This window comes from Mirounga angustirostris, unplaced genomic scaffold, assembly GCF_029215605.1.
Source record: "Mirounga angustirostris isolate CCGP_5_RB_7025 unplaced genomic scaffold, mMirAng1.0.hap1 SCAF_3, whole genome shotgun sequence".
Classification (NCBI taxonomy): Eukaryota; Metazoa; Chordata; class Mammalia; order Carnivora; family Phocidae; genus Mirounga; species Mirounga angustirostris.
The window spans coordinates 145,848,704-145,869,340 of NW_026991711.1; the positions used below are offsets into that span (position 1 = coordinate 145,848,704).

Here is a 20,637-nt window from a genome sequence, read left to right on the forward strand (position 1 = left end):
CAGATAAAAGAGCTAACTTTTAGAGATTTTAATATCACATACTATTATTTAAAATCAAGATTTACTCCTGTCCTCAACAAAATGCTGCTTTTCTAAATGAAGACACTGTCAAGTAAGAAAAGATTTATTTTTCCATTGATTTTTTTTTTTTGCTCACAGTTTTTTACATAAATTGGGGCAAAATGTATGACCCTTAAACATCTTAGAATTTAGGCTTATTGAATAAAAAAAGAATTAATTAGGGAAAATGTCAAACATACACAAAATTGTAGAGAATAGCATAATCAATTATCCATCAGTAATTATCACCCCATGGCTTTTCTTGTTTAAAGGATACCTTTAGCCATTGTGCTCCTTCCCTGCTCCTGCCCTCACCATCCCAAGAGATTATTTCAAGGCAAATCCCAGACAAAGCTCTTTCTAAAATCAATCCTATTTTTTTTTCAAAGCTGTCTATTTTGCTTGCTATAAACTTCCACAGGGCTTTCAAATATCTGATTAAATCTATATGATAGTTCTAATATAAAAGCAAGGAATAAAATTACACCTGAAAGTTATATGAGTTTTTAAAAAATATACCTTATTTTTTAGAGCAGTTTTAAATTCACAGCTAATTTCCCACATGCCCTGTGCCCATGCTGCCCTCCCCACCACCTCTCACCAGAATGGTACATTTGTTATGACTGGTGAACCTACACTGACACATCCTTATCATCTAAAATCCATCGTTTATATTAGGGTTCACTCTTCCTGTTGTATATTCTGTGGTTTGAACAAATTTGTAATGACATGTATCCACTATTATGTATCACACAAGGTAGTTTCACTGCCCTAGAAGTCCTCTGGGTTGCACCTATTCATCCCTCCCTCTCAAAGTTATACAAATTTTGGTGTTACTTTTTCACTTCCAACAGATGCAAGGAACCATTTAATTGATTTAAAAACAACAGGTGAATCAGCTAACTTGATGTTTCCTGACATTTAGCTGCCCCCTTTCTGCCAGTTGTTTACTGTAATGAAATGATAAGACAAAACTCATACATTCCTAAATGTAATAGTTTATTTTTAATTTATAAAGACATGGCTTTGGTGATTATTTATAGAAGTCAGATAATGCAAATAGTAACTAATGGATTTGTATTTTTCTAGACATGTTCCTTACATCTTAAACATCACAAAAGTCTCTTGGAGATCACTTGTCCTTGGGCCCTATGAAGTCATGACTCCTCTGTGTGCTTTATGTGACATCACAGTCTAAGTGACTGGCAGACCATGCTACACAAACTGCCAAAGGCTGAGATGAGGAGAACATGGATAAGATGCTTCCTCTCCTTGCTTTCTTTCTGAAGGTGATAAACTGTCCTATTCTTAAAGTTTTCTTAAAGGTGGATATCTTTTTTTCTCCACTTTACTTTTAAAAAGTTCTTTGTTTTTATTTTTAGAATAGACTGAGCGGGGAGCGGGGAGCTTTTAGGAGAATGAATTTATGCTTATATATAAATACTGGATATTGATAAACATAAGTAGGTACTGAGTATTGAGTATATATGATATATATATCAGTACTGAGTATATATGATATATATATATCACAGCAGTTTGGCTGTGAATATATCAAATATATTGAACATAAATAAATTTTGAGATTTCATATATTTCTGAATTCTAACAAATTTGTTTTGACTTTAGAAGAAAGTTGAAATATACATAATGCCCAGAACTAATTTTCAAGTTGGGCTCTCTGTAGCCCCAAGTACTCTACCCAGGGGTTTCAGGGGTCACGTGGAGGTGTGATAGTCCATAGACAGTTTAGGGCACAAGAGCCTGATGAGTTAATGGGGCCTCATATTCTTCCCATTTTTTTCCAACAAGAGCACTTCTGTTGTATGTAGTATCTGCACCATACTTTGTTTAAAGAAAGGGTTCCCTCATCTAAGTTTGAATATCAGTAGTCTACAAAAATAGCACTTTGATGAAATCTTATGTCATCAGAGGGCAGGCTTCAGGGAACCATGAATCCAGAATAGAACTAGGGAATAGGTGTTCCACTTTATGGGAAATTTTATTTAATATGTTCAGAAAGGAAAGTAGGAAAACAAGTATTGTAATTAAGATGATAATATTCATGTATAGAAGAATATGGTGAATATGAAATATTTTTAAAGATTGTAATTTACCTTTTAAGGTATTGTTTCTATTTTACAGAAAATAAAATCTGGAGATATTCAGTACAAATCCAAGTAATATAGGATTTAAGTGGGCAAGTTGGGCTCTGAATTCAAGTCTGTTTGACCTTAAATTCTGCTTTAACATGTTAGGATTTTAATTTTGGGTTTCTAAGAGACTAAAAGAAAAAGGGACAAATGCAATGGGACTGGTTTTAGGGGTAAGATGAGTTTGTTTTTGAGGTTTTATATGGTGGTAGATTGTTCAGCAAGCATCTAGAAAAGTAGCATTTGGCCTTAGAGAGTGGTAGGGCATTAACTGCACAGATGAGAAGAGAGGGGGTACCAAGTTTTGACTAACAATAATATGTCCAGGTTAGAATGAAATGGAATCAGGTACGGAAAAGTTTGGAAAAGAGGAGAAAGTTGTAAGGAGAAATAGAAAATGTAGCATCACCAAAATAGGAAAATACATTTGTATTGAGGAAAAGATTGTCAAAGCTGTTAAATACTGCAGATGTCAAAGAGGCAGGCCTTGACTCGGCAATTAGGAGAAAGAGTTGGCGTCAGTGGTTTCAAAAGAGGATTTACACAGGGGCCAGTATGTAAAGAATTAAAAAACGAGATGGAGATGTTAGGGAAAGAGATCATCTACTAAAGTCTATAGACCCTTCTTTTGAGCTCTTGAAAAAAAGAGAAGAATATGAGTGAAATTAGTGCATGGTATCTAGAAGAAGGAACAAGGTCTAGAGAAGGTTTTTTGATAGGGCAAACTGGGCATCTTTATAACTTGATAAGAAAGAGCAAGTTGAAAGGGTAGAAGATTGAAATGCAAGTGAAGAAAGGAAAATGACTTTCTTTCTTCAAAAAAAAAAGTTGCTTTTTTTTTTTTTTAAAGATTTTGTTTATTTGAGACAGAGAGAACAAGTGGTGGGGAGAGGCAGAGGGAGAGAGAGAGAGAAGCAGACTCCCTGCTGAGCCTGATGCAGGGCTCTTTCCCAGGACCCAGAGATCATGACCTGAGCTGAAGGCAGACGCTTAACCGACTGGGCCACCCAGGTGCCCCCCAAATTGGAAGAACAATAACAATAGTAAATAGCACCTATAATCAACCACTAAAAAGTTATAAAGAATAAGTTAAAGGCCCTTCTTAAGCACTCCATTCTACAAACCCCTCTCCCACTCCATCTTCCCTGTTAACAGTTTGGCACAAATGTTTTTCAACTTCTTCCTTTATTTAAATAAGCATCCCTCCCACCCCTTTGCATATGTATCCAAACATTCTTTTAAAGAAATAAGATAAAATGCCATATATATTTTTCAAATTGCTTCTTTCAGTATATCAATCATGAAGATTTTTCTAGGTCAATATACACACTCATCAAATATATCTCATGCTTTTTAACAGGTGTATAATGTTCTTTTGTTTGGCTACATCACAATTTATATAGAAATTCCTTCATTTATGAACCCTTCTTGGTACCTTCATTCTATTTTTTTTTAAAGATTTTATTTATCTGAGAGAGAGGGAGAGTGAGAGGGAGAAGCAGACTCCCTGCTGAGCAGAGAGCCCGATGTGGGACTTGATCCCAGGAGTCTGGGATCATGACCTGAGCCGAAGGCAGATGCTTAACCGACTGAGCCACCCAGGCGCCCGGTACCTTCATTCTAAAAAGGAGTTTGGTGGGTGTGTTGGGCTAAATGATAGCCCCGGAAGGCATCTTCACTCTAATCTCTGGAACCTATGAATGTTACCTGACATGGCAAAAGGTGCTTTGCAGATATGACTATTGACTTACTCAGTACAACTGGATATTGAAGTGAGAAGATTATCCTGGATTATCTCAGTGGGCCCTAAATATAATCACAAATGTCCTTATCAGAGGAAGAGACAGGGAGAGTTTACGACAGAAGAAGTGCATGTGATGCCAGAAGCAGAGAGAAGCAGTGTCAGGAAGATAGAAGATATGCTATACTACTGGCTTTGAAGGAGATATGATGCTATAGAAGAAGATGCTATACCACTGGAAAGAAGGAGCTATGAGTCCAAGGAAATAGATTTTCCCCTGAATCCTCCAGAAGAAACCAGTCTTGCTGACACCTTGATATTGGCCCCATAAGACTCATTTCAAATTTCTGGCCTCAGAACTATAAAAGATAAATTTTTGTTGGTTTAGCCGCCAAATTTGTCCTAATGTAGTATGACCTCATCTGAACTTGGTTACATCTACAAAGACCTTATTTCCAAATAAGGTCACATATATAGGTACTGGAAGTTAGACCTTGAACATACCTTTTTGAGGACACAATTCAACCCCCACGCCTGTTAAAAAAAAATAAATTGGTTTTAAGTTTGGTTTCTGGGAACTTTCCAGAAATTAAGTAATGCTGGAATTGTTATTGCCTCACTCAATTACAACATTCTTGCTGGATTTGGGATTTCAGGAAATCCCAGAGGAAAGAGGGAGGGAGGATGGGTGGATATTTAGAGTATAATGAATTTGTTATGGAGCAGAGAGCATGTCAAAATATATACACGCAGCATATCATTTTCATAAAGTTAGTGAGCAAAACTAAACATATTTTTGCACATAAAGATATAGAATGTGAGTGTGTGTAACCTATATTTGAAGACCCTCTAAAGAAAAGCAGCAAAGTGGGGGGAGGATGGAAAGAGCACACAGTGTTCTCCAGTGTGTTGGGTTCACGTGTGTTCATTACTATCATACACCGTTTAAAATCTTTTCTATGTAACAAAAAGGCATATGCATTATGCTTAATGTTAATGTTAAATTATGCCTCTATAATAAGGTGTTTTTTAAAATGGCATAGAGACGGTAGGAAGCACACTTTGAGAATGGGACTCATACTCTAAGCCCGAAATCAGTATTGGAAAACGGCACCAACTGCTTCATTATGGTAATTTTTCCAGGTGTCCCTTGGAAAAGCTGAAAGATGACAGGGTACTGGGTAAACTCAACGCTAATTATAAAACCGTGAGTAAAAGAACTTGTGCTTCCAGGAAACTCAAGCACCAACAACTCAGGAGGCGCACAGCGTCCCCAGAACCATCATCGTTCTACCGTGGTTCCTCACATTCCCCGCTAAACGCTTGTTGGAAAGGCAGAGACTGTGCAAAGACTTTCGCCCGTTTCCAAAATGACGGCTGCAGCGCCCACAGCACACGTACAGCGCAAGTCCGGAAGTTACGCAACCTCATACGGCAGCGCGCCCTTGCCCGTGGGGAGAGTTTCCGCCATTTTTGAAAATCGGGAAGGTCCGGGGCAAAGTGTAGTTGGTGCTGCGATGGCAGCCTTTGCTGTGGAACCGCAGGCGCCCACGTTGGGTGAGTGAAAAACTGCTTTTTCTCTCTGGCGCTGCGATCCACGCCGTAGGCCTGGGAGCAAGCAAGAGTGAAAGCCAGTAGTCATCAGGCTCTTTGCTAGTTTCGGTCGCGGGGACAAGCCCCTGGTTCACCCCCAAGTTTCTAGTTGTCCCCTTGCTCAGGGCGTCGCCACCCTGCAGCCAGCAAGGCGGCTCCGGGAAGCTGCGGGCTCTGGGTAGGGTGTGGAAATGACTGTCGAGGGGTTACTACGCCGTTTTGTTCCCCCCACACGGGGGCTGCGCTCGACCTGCCCATACCTGAGACCCTCCCGGGGCTGGGGACGCAATGCTGGGTTCCCAGATTCGCAGAGGCTTTGGTGGGAAGGAACTGACCGGCGTACACGTGGGTGGGCGGTGCCCTGGAATGTGGTTACAGTTTACGGTTCTTTGGTCACCGGGGCTTTTAGTTCCTGTTTGATTCTTTCCCTCTCCTGGGCCTTGTAAAAGGAATCTGTTATTAATAGAAACTTGAATCGTGTGACATTTAACCCGTTGATGATAGCTATGGAGATATTGGCGTTAATAGGAGGCCAGCAGTTCGTACCATTTTCCCGCCTTTATCTTGGGGAAGTGACTTTGTAGGAGGTCTTTTCTACTAATCTGTCACGTAATGAATTTTTTAAAAAATTTCCATTGTTTAACGGAGAGCCTTGCTGAAAATGTTGTCGTTGAAAAAGAAAAGTGAACAGGATGTCGATTTCCTTTTTTTTTTTCCCCTGACTTTTGGCACTTGTGAGAACCGTCAAAATTTTTAGAGCAGAAAATTGCTATCACAGAGACGCATTTGAAAATTAAGCTACAACATTCGGAGCTTGGAAAAGAGAGCAAGCGCGATATGTGTTGTAGAATGAGTTTTTTGGGTGTTTTTAGATTTGAAGGGTGTTTAGTGCTTGCCATGCTTTGTGCAAAATGTTTCTTTTGAGACTAGGGTAAACTTGAATTGTTTTAGTATTAGTCATAAAAAACTAAATGCATAATGTCAGTGCAGACATTTAAACTCTGCTACCTTTAAACTTATGTACAGATGTTGGTCTAGGTATTTATGTTTTGTGTTATTTTAGAGAGCAGGAGACCATTCATTTCCAGTTCCAAAGTGTTCTATTCAACAAAACATTTTGGTAGTCATACTATTTCTTGGGGCTGCAAATGTGAATAAACTTGTCCCTGTTCATTGTCTGGTTAGAAAGCCGACATTTGCTGATATTAATTGTTCAAGTCCACATATTGCAGGTATTGCAGGTGAAGAATAAATAATTTTCCCAGCACCTAATGTTATATTAAAATTAAGGGTTACTTGAGCAAACAGTGCTAGCTGAGTAAGACCTAGGACTTACATTTTATGTGTACAAACCATGAAATGGAATTTAAGACTTGCAGGATCCACTGTGATAGCTCTCCCAAGTGAAATTTAGACTGAGGGCTGGTTAGTAACAGGTGGATTAAGACCCCTTTGTGCCCTCACTCTGGTGCTTTCTAGTGTATCATAGTATATATCAGAACTTTTCTTGACTTAATTCTTCTTACAATTGCCATATATGTGTTTTTCTTTTGGGGGATGGGAGAATGAGGTAGTTGGTGGTACCTAAAACTTTGTACTTACTGCTATAGGTTTCTAAACATCTGTTCAGAATATCCCATTGTTTAGACTTTGGTCTGTATGTTCTTTGGAAATATGTGATGGTAACATAGTAACATAGCACTTTAAAATAATTACAATGTAGTTACAGTTCTTCACAACTTATTTCAGTATTTGCTTTATTTTTTCCTGAATTACTTTGCCTTTTTCCTCTTTTATACACTTGCATTGGCATTGTTAATATCTAGGTCTACTGTAATGAGGAAGGGTAAATAATTGACTGCATTTGGATAGCAAGAAACAAATTTTTGAGGCTGCTTAAAAGTCAAGGAATAGTTAACCATTATAGATAATACATCAAATGTTTGACCTTTCTGAGTTCCATGAATCACATTCAGGCTTGTCACATAGTTGAAAACTTAAGTTTTCATAAGCAGAAATTGCAAACTCTGCATTTACATTTTAGTCACTTAGTTTTTTTTTTTTTAAGATTTTATTTATTTATTTGACAGAGAGAGAGACAGCGAGAGCAGGAACACAAGCAGGGGGAGTGGGAGAGGGAGAAGCAGGCTTCCTGCCGAGCAGGGAGCCCGATGTGGGACTCGATCCCAGGACTAATGTTTGCTGAGCACTTACTGTATATTAGGTACTGGGTCAAGTGCTATATTTGCTATAATTCTAAGCAAAGCTCTGTGACTGAGTGTTACGTTTATGCCCTTTTTTGCCGAGAGACTTGAACCCAGGTCTCTGACTCCAGGGCCCATGTTTTCCTTACCATGCTATTTTGCTCTGAAATTAGAGTAGGTTATAGACTCCTTATCTTCATAGTGGGAATAATAATACCTACCCTGTAAATTGTGAAAATTAATTTTGAATTGATGATTGTGAAATATCAGCTCTCTTTAAATTGGTTTTATGTTGGGGAGACTTTTGTTCATTATTCCTAACTTTAAAATTTAAAGAATGATCCAAAAAATAAACTTTCCAAATTTATCAGTGTTTCTTAGTTGGGATGCTAGTCATTACTATTATTTTATATGTGCTCTAATGTGTGCATGATTTTACTTTTATTACACAAATGATTTACAGTTTTTTTTTTTGTGGGAAAGAAAAAAAATGGGACATATAGCAAGCTAAACCCATTGTGTTTGATTTGCTCAGACTTTCTGTAAGTAACTAGTGCGCCCTGCCCTTGTTTTTGCTTGTTGCATAGTAGAAGCTGACCCAGAAGTTATTCTGTGTGTAGTAAGAATTTTTTTAAGGTAATGCAAAATTTTTCCATTTAAAAATAAATGTTGATTCTTAAACCTGTGAAATAATGTAAACAAGAACAACTGGCAGATTAATATTGTTAATAAAAATACTTCTACATTTTTATAGAAATTTTTATTGGCTTTTAAAATAATAAATTCAACTGTGCTTCTGTAATATATAAGTTTTGATTACATTCTCAAAATTATTTATGCTAGATTCTTGCATCTTTTTGTTAGATATTGTAACTTTGAGGTCCTTCGTTTTATTTTTTGCTTCATTTAGGATCTGAACCAATGATGCTAGGTTCACCAACATCTCCAAAGCCAGGGGTTAATGCCCAGTTCTTACCTGGATTTTTAATGGGGGATTTGCCAGCTCCAGTAACTCCACAACCTCGATCAATCAGTGGCCCTTCAGTAGGAGTAATGGAAATGAGATCACCTTTACTTGCAGGTAGGTAAATTGCTTAAAATAATTTCATAGTACTATTAATACATGTATTAGAATTTAAAAAAGAGTAATGATACAACATTCACCCTTATCAACACATTTATTAATTAAAAAATTAAGCAATGCCTCTATTTTTAATTTTTAGATTCTTGGAATAGAGGTATAAGTAGTATAAGCTACTGTTAATTCCAGGAACCACTCATTAAAACTGTGTGTACTACATCTCATCCAATTTAAGATGCCCTTCATTGTAAAACTCACTATTATTTAAAGTACCACTAAGGAAGAAAAGCACTAAATGTGATACAATGCCAAGATACCATTTTTTGTAAATTATCCATATCAAAGATGTTAAAGTGTGGAGGGCTGGGGAAGAAATATGGTCATTTAACTTCAACTGAATAATTTAATGCATTTAAATAATTTATCTTAAATATGATAATAGCAGATATTTACTCAAAATAACTATAATTTTTTTTTTTTTAAGATTTTATTTATTTATTTGAGAGAGAGAGAATGAGAGACAGAGAGCATGAGAGGGAGGAGGGTCAGAGGGAGAAGCAGACTCCCCGCCGAGCAGGGAGCCCGATGCGGGACTCGATCCCGGGACTCCAGGATCATGACCTGAGCTGAAGGCAGTCGCTTAACCAACTGAGCCACCCAGGCGCCCCTATAATTTGTTTTTTTATTGAAGTATAATCAACATACAATGCTATATTAGTTTCAGTGTATAACATGTTGACTTGAAAATTTTATATATTAGTGCTCACCATTAGTGTAGTCACCGTCTGTCATCATACAACGTTATTACAATATTATTGACTATATTCCCTATGCTGTACTTTTCATCTCTGTGGCTTGCTTATTTTATAACTGGAAACTTGTTCCTCTTAATCCCCTTTATTTTGCCCATCCTCTCACTCACCTCCCCTCTGGCAACCACCAGTTTGTTCTCTGTATTCAAGAGTCTGGTTTGTTTTATTTGTTTGGTTGTTTTTTTAGATTCCACGTATATGTGAAATCATGGTATTTGTCTTTCTCTGTCTGACTTATTTCACTTAGCATAGTACCCTCTAGGACCTTGATAGATGAATGGATAAAGAAGATGTGGTATATGTACACAATGGAATTTTACTCAGCCATAAAAAAGAATGAGACATTGCCATTTGTGACAATAGGAAGTGTAATTTGAAATTTGTAGATATGAATTCTACTTCTAGTCACAGTGATTAAGATTCTCACCTTGTTTAGTTAAAGGATTTACTCTACAAACTATGGGTTTTTTTTTTTTTTTACACAGATTTCGCAATTATCAGCATAAAATATCAGTACCTAAATGCAGCATATATCTTACTTGACTCCTTTAGCAAAGAAAGAATTTAAAAGGTAATTGAAGTTTTGACTATGAGTAATGAGAATTAGCTACAAAAATGGTTGAATTCGGAGCGCCTGGGTGGCTCAGTTGTTAAGCATCTGCCTTTGGCTCAGGTCATGATCCTGGGGTCCTGGGATCAAGCCCCACATCGGGCTCCCTGCTGAGCGGGGAGCCTGCTTCTCCCTCTCCCACTCCCCCTGCTTTGGTTCCCTTTCTCGCTGTGTCTCTGTCAAATAAATAAATAAAATCTTTAAAAAAAAAAAAAAAAGCCTGCTTCTCCCTCTCCCACTCCCCCTGCTTGTGTTCCCTCTCTCGCTGTGTCTCTCTCTGTCAAATAAATAAATCTTTAAAAAAAAAAAAAAAGATTGAATTCCAAATGTGAGCTAATATCCTTTTAATGGATGTTTGAATGGAAAACTTCTTACTTTGATTGTCCTTAAGGTATTATTTATTTTAAAGTGGTTTATTGGGGCGCCTGGGTGGCTCAGTCGTTAAGCGTCTGCCTTCGGCTCATGTCATGATCCCAGGGTCCTGGGATCGAGCCCCACATCGGGCTCCCTGCTTGGCGGGAAGCCTGCTTCTCCCTCTCCCACTCCCCCTGCTTGTGTTCCCTCTCTCGCTGTGTCTCTCTCTGTCAAATAAATAAATAAAATCTTTAAAAAAAAAAAAAGTGGTTTATTATTAAGATTGATCAGGGATAATATAAATTGTATTTGAAGTAATTGACTTAATCCTATTCTGGATAGGATTTTGTTTTTTATACAGTTGACCCTTGAACAATGCAGGGGTTAGGAGAACTGAACCCCTGGACACTTGAAAATACTTGTATAATTTTGACTCCCCCAAAACTTAACTACTAATAGCCTACTATTGACTGGAAGCCTTACCGGTAACATAAATAGTCAATTAACACATATTTTTTATATGTATTATAAACTATCCATATGGTAAAGTAAGCTAAAGAGAAGAAAAGGTTATTAAGAAAATCATAAGGAAGATGGGGTGCCTGCATGGCTCAGTAGGTTGGCTATCCGAATCTTGATTTCTGCTCAGGTCATGATCTCGTGGTTCTGGAATTGAGCCCCTTGTTGGGCTCCGTGCTCAGTGGGGAGTCTGAGAATTTTCTCTCCCTCTCCTTCTGCGTCTCCCCCCACTTGCACACTTTCTCCGTTTCTATCTCTAAAATAAATAAATAAATCCTTTTTAAAAAAACCATAAGGAAGAGAAAATACATTTGCAGTACTATACTGTAAAAAAATCTGTGTATAGGTGGACCTGTACAGTTCACACTGGGCTAAATGTATATTTTAAATGTATTTTTATTGTAGCCACTATATATTGAGTACTTAGGAGCCAGGCAGTATGCTAAGCGTTTTATATGTTACTTTCATTCTTTTGTCAATCTTAAAGGATAAGTGGTAGTATCTACCTGATTTTCAAAATAGGAAACTGAGGCTTAATGTAATAAAGAACTTGCTTAAGCCTATTTGTTAATAAGTGACAGAGCAGGAGGTTAAAGCATAGGTCAGTCTTGTTTTGTAGCTTATGCTCTAAATAGCTTATACTATACTATTTAAGCTCAGACATTAAGTCATAACAGAGTCTGGATTGTTTCAGTGTTTGGCGTTGCTGATTCTCTGACTTGTAAAGACATCTTTATGTCCCCCAAAGTTGATCCTTTTCCTATATATTTATTATGTACTTAAATAGACTTCTATTGTGAGGAACATGAATGGGCTCTATTTAATTTTGACAGTCAAATTCCACATTAAGGGATTATAATTATTCAAGTATATACAAACTGGAACTTTTTACCTACTTTCAAGTGAGGAATAGCATTAAGTTTTGTATTGCAATGTTAAGGATTTTGTAGAGAAAGCAAAAGCTACATGTATTTACTAAAAACTAAAATTTGTGTTCTCTTATTCTGAAGCCTTTTATTTGCATAACTGGGAGCTTGTTAGATTCATAATCTCAGCCTGCACTTCACATGTTCTGAATCAGTCTGAATTTTAACAGGATTCCCAGGTGATTCTTCAGTGTATTAAAGTTTGAAAAGCCCTATGAAAAGAGTTTAAGTCAGTATTTTAAAAATAAGTGAAAAAGAATTTTACCAGAGAGGTGGAAGATTTTTTCTCACCTGAGTGTATTTTTTGTACATTGTAGGTGGGTCACCACCGCAACCAGTTGTACCAGCTCATAAAGATAAAAGTGGAGCTCCACCAGTTAGAAGTATCTATGATGATATTTCTAGCCCAGGACTTGGATCAACACCTTTAACTTCAAGAAGACAGGTGACATACATACACGTTTATGATCCATAATGATTTCATGTTTTTGTGTGGATGCACAGTGAGGGTCAGTAATTTAAAGTGTTTTTCTGAGGTCTGCTTTAGTGTAACTGTGTTGCACAGAATAAGCACTAAGGACATTTATCATAGAATCTACTTAAATTGTGTTTATCATGAAGTGTACTTAAAAATGTAATAGAACACCAGATTATTTTCTCATATCAGTAATTCTGTGGTTTTACAGGTTCTGATCTTATTATTTCAGTTGGTCCTTCCTCAGGGTGAATTGAGGAAACTAGGACACAGAAAGCTTAAGTAATTTGTCAACTAGTCCAGTGGAGCCAGGCTTTAAGCCCAGGCAGTCTTCAGTCTAGAGCCAGTGTTTGTAACAGCCATGCTGTGCTTACACTACTGTGGTTAACTCTTGTTTGTAGAGGAAAGGTAGTATGGACTTTTCTTTTAAGTATGAAGTTTAGTAGCCTGTATAGTCACAAGTGTTCTGTCACTACTGTGCTTAGCAGGACTTAAAACAGTGTGTCAGTTAAACTGATAAGTTATTTGAATAAAGACGTTTCTGCTGTTTGGTTTGGAGAAATGTTTTGTCTTTCCCTAAACCAAATTTAGCATAGTTATTGGAAAGTTTAAGAATGGTAGGAAGCATCTTTCAGTAAATTTTGACTATTTATAGGCTTGATACGCCTAGCATACTGGGCCTGCTTGTTAAGCAAAGCAAAATTAACTCATTGTGTTAAACACCTACCTTCTCTCCAACACTTTTATAACTGCTCTACTGTCCCAACACAGTAGCCACTGGCCAAGTGTAGCTGTTGACACTTGAAATGTGGCCAGTCCTGTACTTAATTGAGATATACTTAAGTGTAAAATACACACCAGATTTTGAAGACTTAGAAAGAATGTACTATCTCACTTACTTTTTTATGTTAATTACATATTGAAAGTGATAATAATTTGGATGTACTAGATTAAATAAACTGTACTTGTTTTTACTTTCTTAATGTGTCTACTATAAAATTTAAAATTACTTATACTGCTTGTGTTATATTTGGACAGTGGTATTCTAACTAAATCAGAATATTCTGGCTTGGGATATTTTTCTAAAGGTTGACAAGTAAATCGGATGTTTAGTTTGGTATGAGAACCACTGGCTTATAAATTCATGCTAGTTTTCATTACTTCTCTGATGATCAATGAAAGCAAAGGTTGTTTACAGTTATTGCTATGTTCAACATGTTTAAAAGCCTTGTGTCATAATTTGTAGAGAATGTTTTTGACTTAAAGGTTGGTAAGAATATTATTATTAAAGCCCAAATTAGTTTTGCCCCCTGAGGCTTTGCTCAGCCTCTTTCTAATCATGAAAGAAACTGGCATTAAGGATTGAACAATAAAGTATTTTGTATCTCTCTTAACATTATTTCAACATTTGGTTCTGGTTGCTAGATAATAGCCAGATTTTAGATTTCCTTAATCAGAGTTTGTTACAAAAGAATCTATATTTGTATATTTACTTCTGGAGAAAGAGTCTATTCTAACTCTTGATTAGATATTGTTGTCTTTGTTTATAGAAGGACTTTTAACTGTTTAATCTTTAATTTTTTCACATTTAAAGGAATTAGTATTGATAATTTTCCTGCTTCGTAACTTCCTACTAGTAGAGATAGAGATGTGCTGTCTTTATTATATAGACTGATTTGAATCTGTATTATTTCATGGTTTGTAAATATCTGTTTAAAAATGGGATTCTGCCATCTTTGTATTTTTCTGTGTGAGCTTGGTGATATGAAGAATCACCATGCTCTCTGTTATTTCAAATACTATACCTTAGGAACTAAAAACAAATAGCAGAGTTACTTTCTACTAAAAATAGTGCCTTTATCTGATGTAGCTTATTTTAGATTAATACTGCTCAACTTAAAAAGGAAAAAAGTTGGAGTACTCTTAGATTGTGAACTAATTAGAGGCATCTGTAGTACTTGGTAGACATGCAGTTGTCTGTTAAATAAGACCTTTCAACGCTTACTGTGTTATGGTTATGTTTAGAACTTTGTGCTTTTACTTTAACACTTTATTCTATTTTCATGTAGCCAAACATTTCAGTAATGCAGAGTCCTCTTGTTGGAGTTATGACAACTACTCCTACTCCTGGAACAGGTAAATAACGCTGTTTAACATCAAAGACTCTTCTCTCCTCTTTGAGATAATATAAGACTTTGTTGATCATTGCCAAAATTTTTTCTTTTATATTTCAAACTCGGAGACTTTCTCAAATGTTAGTAACTTCATTCAGAGAGGAAATACTTTGTATATTGGGTTTTTTTTTTTCTCTGAATTTATAGGTAGGATGTGATATTCTCAAAATATTAAGAGTTTAAAAAAAACACTTTTTTTTTAAAAGATTTATTTATTTATTTGAGAGAGAGAGAGAGCACGAGTGGGGGAAGGTCAGAGGGAGAAGCAGACTCCTTGTTGAGCAGGGAGCCCGATGCGGGACTCAATCCTGGGACTCCAGGATCATGACCTGAGCTGAAGGCAGTCGCTTAACCAACTGAGCCACCCAGGCGCCCACACACTTTTTTTTTTTTTTTTTTAAGATTTTTATTTATTTAGAGAGCATGCACGCAAGAGTGGGGGAGGGACGGAGGGAGAGGGGGAGAGAGAATCTCAAGCAGACTCCATGCATGGAGCCTGTTGTGGAGCTCAATCCCATGACCCTGAGATCATGACCTGAGCTGAAATCAAGAGTCGGCCACCCAGGTGCCCCCCCCCCAAAAATACATACTGAATAGTGTCTTCTGAATTACTAAAAACTGTAATTTAAAAAAGAGGTGTTGGAATTGGGAAGAAAAGGAATACAGAGACTGAGGAATAAAGGTGTTTTGAAAGCTGTTAATGCATACCTATAAATCTAAATGTCATTAACTGCAAACAACCACTGATTATATGTAGTTTTTCTTGAAGATTAATGGTATTTTTATCACCATCAGCATCATCATTAGCATAATCTTCTTACATATTCATATAATCTGTCAAATGTTCACTCAGCAAATATATGAATACATATATTCATGGGAACTGGGAAACTGAACAAAATATATAAACCTTGCCTCTGTGGAGCTTGCATTTATTTACAGAATTTACATTTATAGATAAAATAATTGTAGAGTTTGTTAGAAGGTAATGCATTTTATGGAGGAAAATTAAGCAGCAAAGGGGGCAAGGGGGGTGTCAGGGCTTACAGATTTAAATAAGGTAGTATATTAATTTTCTACTGCTGCCATAACAAATTACTACAAACTTAAAGGTGGCTTAAACAATAGTTGTAGAGGTGAGAAGTCTGAAATGGGTCTCAGTGGGCTGAAATCAAGGCATAGGTAGGGCTGTGTTTAGTTTATAGAGGCTCTGGGGGACAATCTGTTTTTTTGCCTTTTCCATCTTCTAGAGGCTACCCATATTTTTTTTGCTTGTGATCCCCTTCCACTTCTTCAAAGCAAAACTTTGCATTTTTCTAGTCATTCTTCTGTAATCACATCTCTGCTTCCCCCCCCCTTCCTTTAAATACCTTTGTGAGTACATTGGACCCTTCTGGATAATCCAGGATAATCTAATTTTAAGGTCAGCTGATTAGCAGCCTTAATTCCATCTGCAACCTCAATTCTTCTTTGCCATGTAACATGGCTTATTCCCAGATTCCAGAGATAAGAACATGGACCTCTCTGGGGGCCATTACTCTGCTTCCTACAGAAAGGTAGAGGAAAAGTAACATTTGCTCAGAAACCTGAACTAAGGAAGGGAGGTACGGACAATGATCCAGAAAGAGGAAATAGCAAGTACAGAGGCACTGAGGTGGGAGTGTATCTGGGGTGTTCAAGGAGGCTAGTGTGAAATGGAACGAGTGAGGGATTGAATAGTAGGAAATGAGGTCAGAAAGATAATGGGGGACCCGTAGTACAGGGCCTTGTATATCATGGTATCAACTGATCTTTACCCAGAGAAGGTGGAAAACAAATAGGATGAGACTGCTGCTGTGGTGATTATAGACTTTGGGGTGAGGGGAGGGTAGAAGCAAGAAGACCAAGTAAGAGGCTACTACTGCATTAATCCAAATGAGGGACAAAGCAAGGTGGGAAAAGAGAAAAAAGGAACAACAAAGATGGAACAGAAGAAACAATAGCAAGACAGTAGATTTAAAATGAACCAAATCTACAATTGTTATAAAGCCAAATGTACTGAACACTCCAGCAAAAGGCAGAGATCCTCAGAATGGATAACAAAAGTTATCCATTGGATATTTCCAATGACAGGTTAGATCTTTTTATCTTCTAGTTCCAGGTTTTTTGTAGCAGTCTGAATCTTCATTGGTGGCAGTGTCCTTATAGTCATTTGTAGGTAGATTTCTACTACCAGTTTGATCAAAGCAATTTATCCTTTTTCTGTTACGTACCTCAGATTTCCGGGATCCACCCACCACCTGGTTCCAAAGCCACTTCCATGTTTTTAGGCATTTGTTATAGCAGCACCCCCCTTGTATCAGAATCTGTGTTTTAATTTGCTGCTTTAACAAATTATCACAAATTTAGTAGCTTAAAACAATACAAACTTACTATTTTTTTTTTTTTTTTAGGATTTTATTTTTAAGTAATCTCTACACTCAACGTGGGGCTCAAACTTAAAACTGTGACATCAGGAGTCTCATGCTCTACCAATTGAGTCAGCCAGGCACTCCCCTCCCCCCTCTTTTTAAGATTTTAAAACAATACAAATTTATTATCTTACAGTTCCTGTATATAAGATGTCTGGGCACAGATTGTTTCTTTGCTTTAGAGCTTAGGTGTTTGGAGGGCTGTGTTCTCTTTTTGAGGTTCTGGGGATGAATCCACTTCCAAGCTCATTCAGGTTGTTGGCTGAATTTACTTCCATGTGAAAGTAAGACTGAGGTCCCTGTTTTTTTGCTAGCTGTTGCCTGGAGGTGTTTCTCAGCTTCTAGAGGCTGCCCTTAATCTTTGGCCTGTGGCTCCCTTTCCATCTTCAAAGACAGCTGTGGCAGATCAAGATCTTTTTTATACTTTCAGTCTCTCTGACCTCCCTCTTCTGTTGTTTCTCTAACTTTTCTGTCATCTGCTGCTCTTAAGGGCTCATTTGATTACACTGGACCCACTGGAATAATCCAGGGTAATTCCTTATTTTGAGATCTAACTATTTAATAACCTTCATTCTATCTGTGAAGTCTCTTCTTAGTAGTACCTGGATTAGTGTTTGAATTACCAGTCAAACTAGGGGACAGAAACTTTGAGGGGATATCTTTAGATTTCTGTCTGCCACCTATATCATAGTCAAAATCTAGGTTTGTTACTTCAGTTTCAGTTACATATGTGAGGTGGAATGTTCTGGGGGAATTAGTCCAGGTTTTAACAATCTTAATCTGATCATACAAATAGGTAGATGACAGTGTTGTTATTGAACTAGTTGCTACAGTAGTGACTATTCAGTTATTTAATTGAATCAATAAATGATCCCAGGGACATTGAAAATGCAAAAACATGTAATGTTAAGTAATGTATTTTATGCTTTAAAGGATCTCTTAGTTGTTTGAAGAGCATACGTTATAATATTATTGTTGTCAAGTGGAAGAGTCCATGATTAAAGTTAATTCATTTTATCTTATTTTTTCTAATAGTGTAACTTCTATGAGGTTCTTGTGTTTTTAGAAATTATATGTGAAAATACAAGAACCGTGGTAGAAAAATAAATGTATCATAAATTGGCCATTGGAAGTCTTAATGGGGCATAAGTGAAAAAGAATATTTTTAAAAAGATGATAGGCATGAGGATTATTATACATGGTCAGTAATAAGCAAGAATTGGGAAAAGGAGTTGAGAAAATTGAAAGGAAAACGGACTTTTTAGAGCTATTTTTTTTTAAGCTCCTATAACTAAATGAAGATTTCTTGTATAATTTGTAAATTTTAACTTTCTGAGATTGGCAGCTCTTATAAAGGGATGTCATGGGATTTAATGATAAGACTTATTTTATGCTTAGGTCTTTGTCCAGTAAGGAGTTTGTTTTAATTTTGTAGCTGATGTTAAAATCTTTTTAAAAATCTTATTTCTGGTGCAGGGAAACCTTGGTCATATTATAAAGTGGGAACTCTACATTAGAGAATTTCCGAAACTCTTTTCAACCATGGCCTATTATTGCCCTGAGTATGTTTGCTCTATTTCCCCTTCCATACCCCTCAGTTTTCTTCTGCTACTATTTAAATATTCCTCTGCTTTTTATACTCTTTTAAATTTTTCTTATTTTTTTTTTTTTTTAAGATTTTATTTATTTATTTGAGACAGAGAGAATGAGAGAGAGAGAGCACATGAGAGGGGGGAGGGTCAGAGGGAGAAGCAGGCTCCCTGCCGAGCAGGGAGCCCGATGCAGGACTCGATCCAGGGACTCCAGGATCATGACCTGAGCTGAAAGCAGTCACTTAACCAACTGAGCCACCCAGGCGCCCCTAAATTTTTCTTAAAAAAAAATTTTTTTTTTGAGAAGCTCTTTCCTGTATCTATCAGTTGTCTTCTCAGATGGTATACCAATTTTATCTACTGAATTAGAGTCCTTATTTTAGCATATTGTTAACAGATTAAGTGTGATATTCAGACTATAGCACCTTCTGACTGCTTTTGTTGATGCTAGGAGCTCAGAGTTCTGATAATGTTCTCAGAAGGGAAGGAAAAGGACTATTTATCTGTGAGGGACCTTTTCCTGACACTTCTTTTTCTGATCTGGGTTAGTGGTTCCTTGTATGTGTTCCTGTACAGTTCCTTCTGCTCAGCTCCTATCTTTCGCCATTACTGGATTATGAACTCCTTCAGTACAGAGATTCCTTCTGTTTTTTCATTATTTACCCATCACAGAGCTGGTTATAAAGGGACCTCAGTAAATATTTGTTGACTGAATGGATTGGTGGATGTGAATTGTAGTGAGTTGAATGGTGGCTGTGAAATGATATGTCCATGTCCTGATCCCTAGAACCTCTGTGGTTAAAACAAATGGTTTAAGATCTTGAGAGGAGGAGCTCCCAAGGAAAGCTAGGGAGTTAAGGAGAGAGAAGAGTGGGGAGAAGGTAATCCTGGTAATTACCTAGGTAGTCCCTAAATCCAATTACTAGTGTCCTGAACAGGAGAGAGATTTGACACAGACCTGAGAGACATACAGAGAATAAGGTGATGTGGACTGAGGCAAAGATTAGAGTGTTGTCACTACAAGCCTGTGAACAACAAAACATGGCAGCAGTAGTAACCAGAAGCTAGGAGAGGCAAGCAATGGGTTTTCTCTTCCTGCCTTTGGCATACATTTGACCCTGCTGAAAAAAAATTTTTTTTTTTTTTTTTAATTTTATTATGTTAGTCACCATAAAATACATCATTGGTTTTTGATGTGGTGATCCATGATCCATTGTTTTCATATAACACCCAGTGCTCCATACAGTACGTGCCCTCCTTAATACCCATCACCGGGCTAACCAATCCCCCCTCGCCCCTCCCCTCTAAAACCCTGTTTGTCTCCCCCAGAGTCCGTAGTCTCTCATGGTTCATCTCTCCCTCTAAATCCCCCCCCCTTCATTTTTCCCTTCCTTCTCCTAATGTCCTCCATGCTATTCCTTATATTCCACAAATAAGTGAAACCATATGATAATTGACTTTCTCTGCCTGACTTATTTCACTTAGCATAGTCTCCTCCAGTCCCAACCATGTCGATGTAAAAGTTGGGTATTCATCCTTTCTGATGGCTGAGTAATATTCCATTGTATATATGGACCACATCTTCTTTATCCATTCATCTGTTGAAGGGCATCTCGGCTCTTTCCACAGTTTGGCTACTGCGGACATTGCTGCTATAAACATTGGGGTGCATATGGCCCTTCTTTTCACTACATCTGTGTCTTTGGGGTAAATACCCAGTAGTGCAATTGCTGGGTCAAAGGGTAGCTCTATTTTTAAATTTTTGAGGAACCTCCACACTGTTTTCCAAAGTGGCTGTACCAACTTGCATTCCCACCAACAGTGTAAGAGGGTTCCCCTTTCTCCACAACCTCTCCAACATTTCTTGTTTCTTTCCCTGTCCATTTTTGCCAT

General features: G+C 37.3%; 1 protein-coding gene across 2 annotated transcripts in view; it reads left to right on the forward strand.

Annotated features, from left to right (window-relative positions):
* The first annotated feature begins 5,309 nt into the window (after positions 1–5,309).
* The window catches only part of NUP35 (nucleoporin 35), a 41,178-nt gene continuing 25,850 nt past the window's right edge, over positions 5,310–20,637 (forward strand). The window contains exons 1-4 of one of the 2 annotated variants that reach the window (XR_010410241.1): positions 5,310–5,511; positions 8,662–8,832; positions 12,371–12,498; positions 14,598–14,664. Coding sequence is in view for 1 of the 2 variants with exons in the window: in XM_064586790.1 (XP_064442860.1) it covers positions 5,325–5,511; positions 8,662–8,832; positions 12,371–12,498; positions 14,598–14,664 (553 nt within the window). In the remaining variant the exon portion in view is untranslated. The remainder of the gene's footprint in view (positions 5,512–8,661; positions 8,833–12,370; positions 12,499–14,597; positions 14,665–20,637) is intronic. The other variant, XM_064586790.1, reaches the window with a different exon arrangement.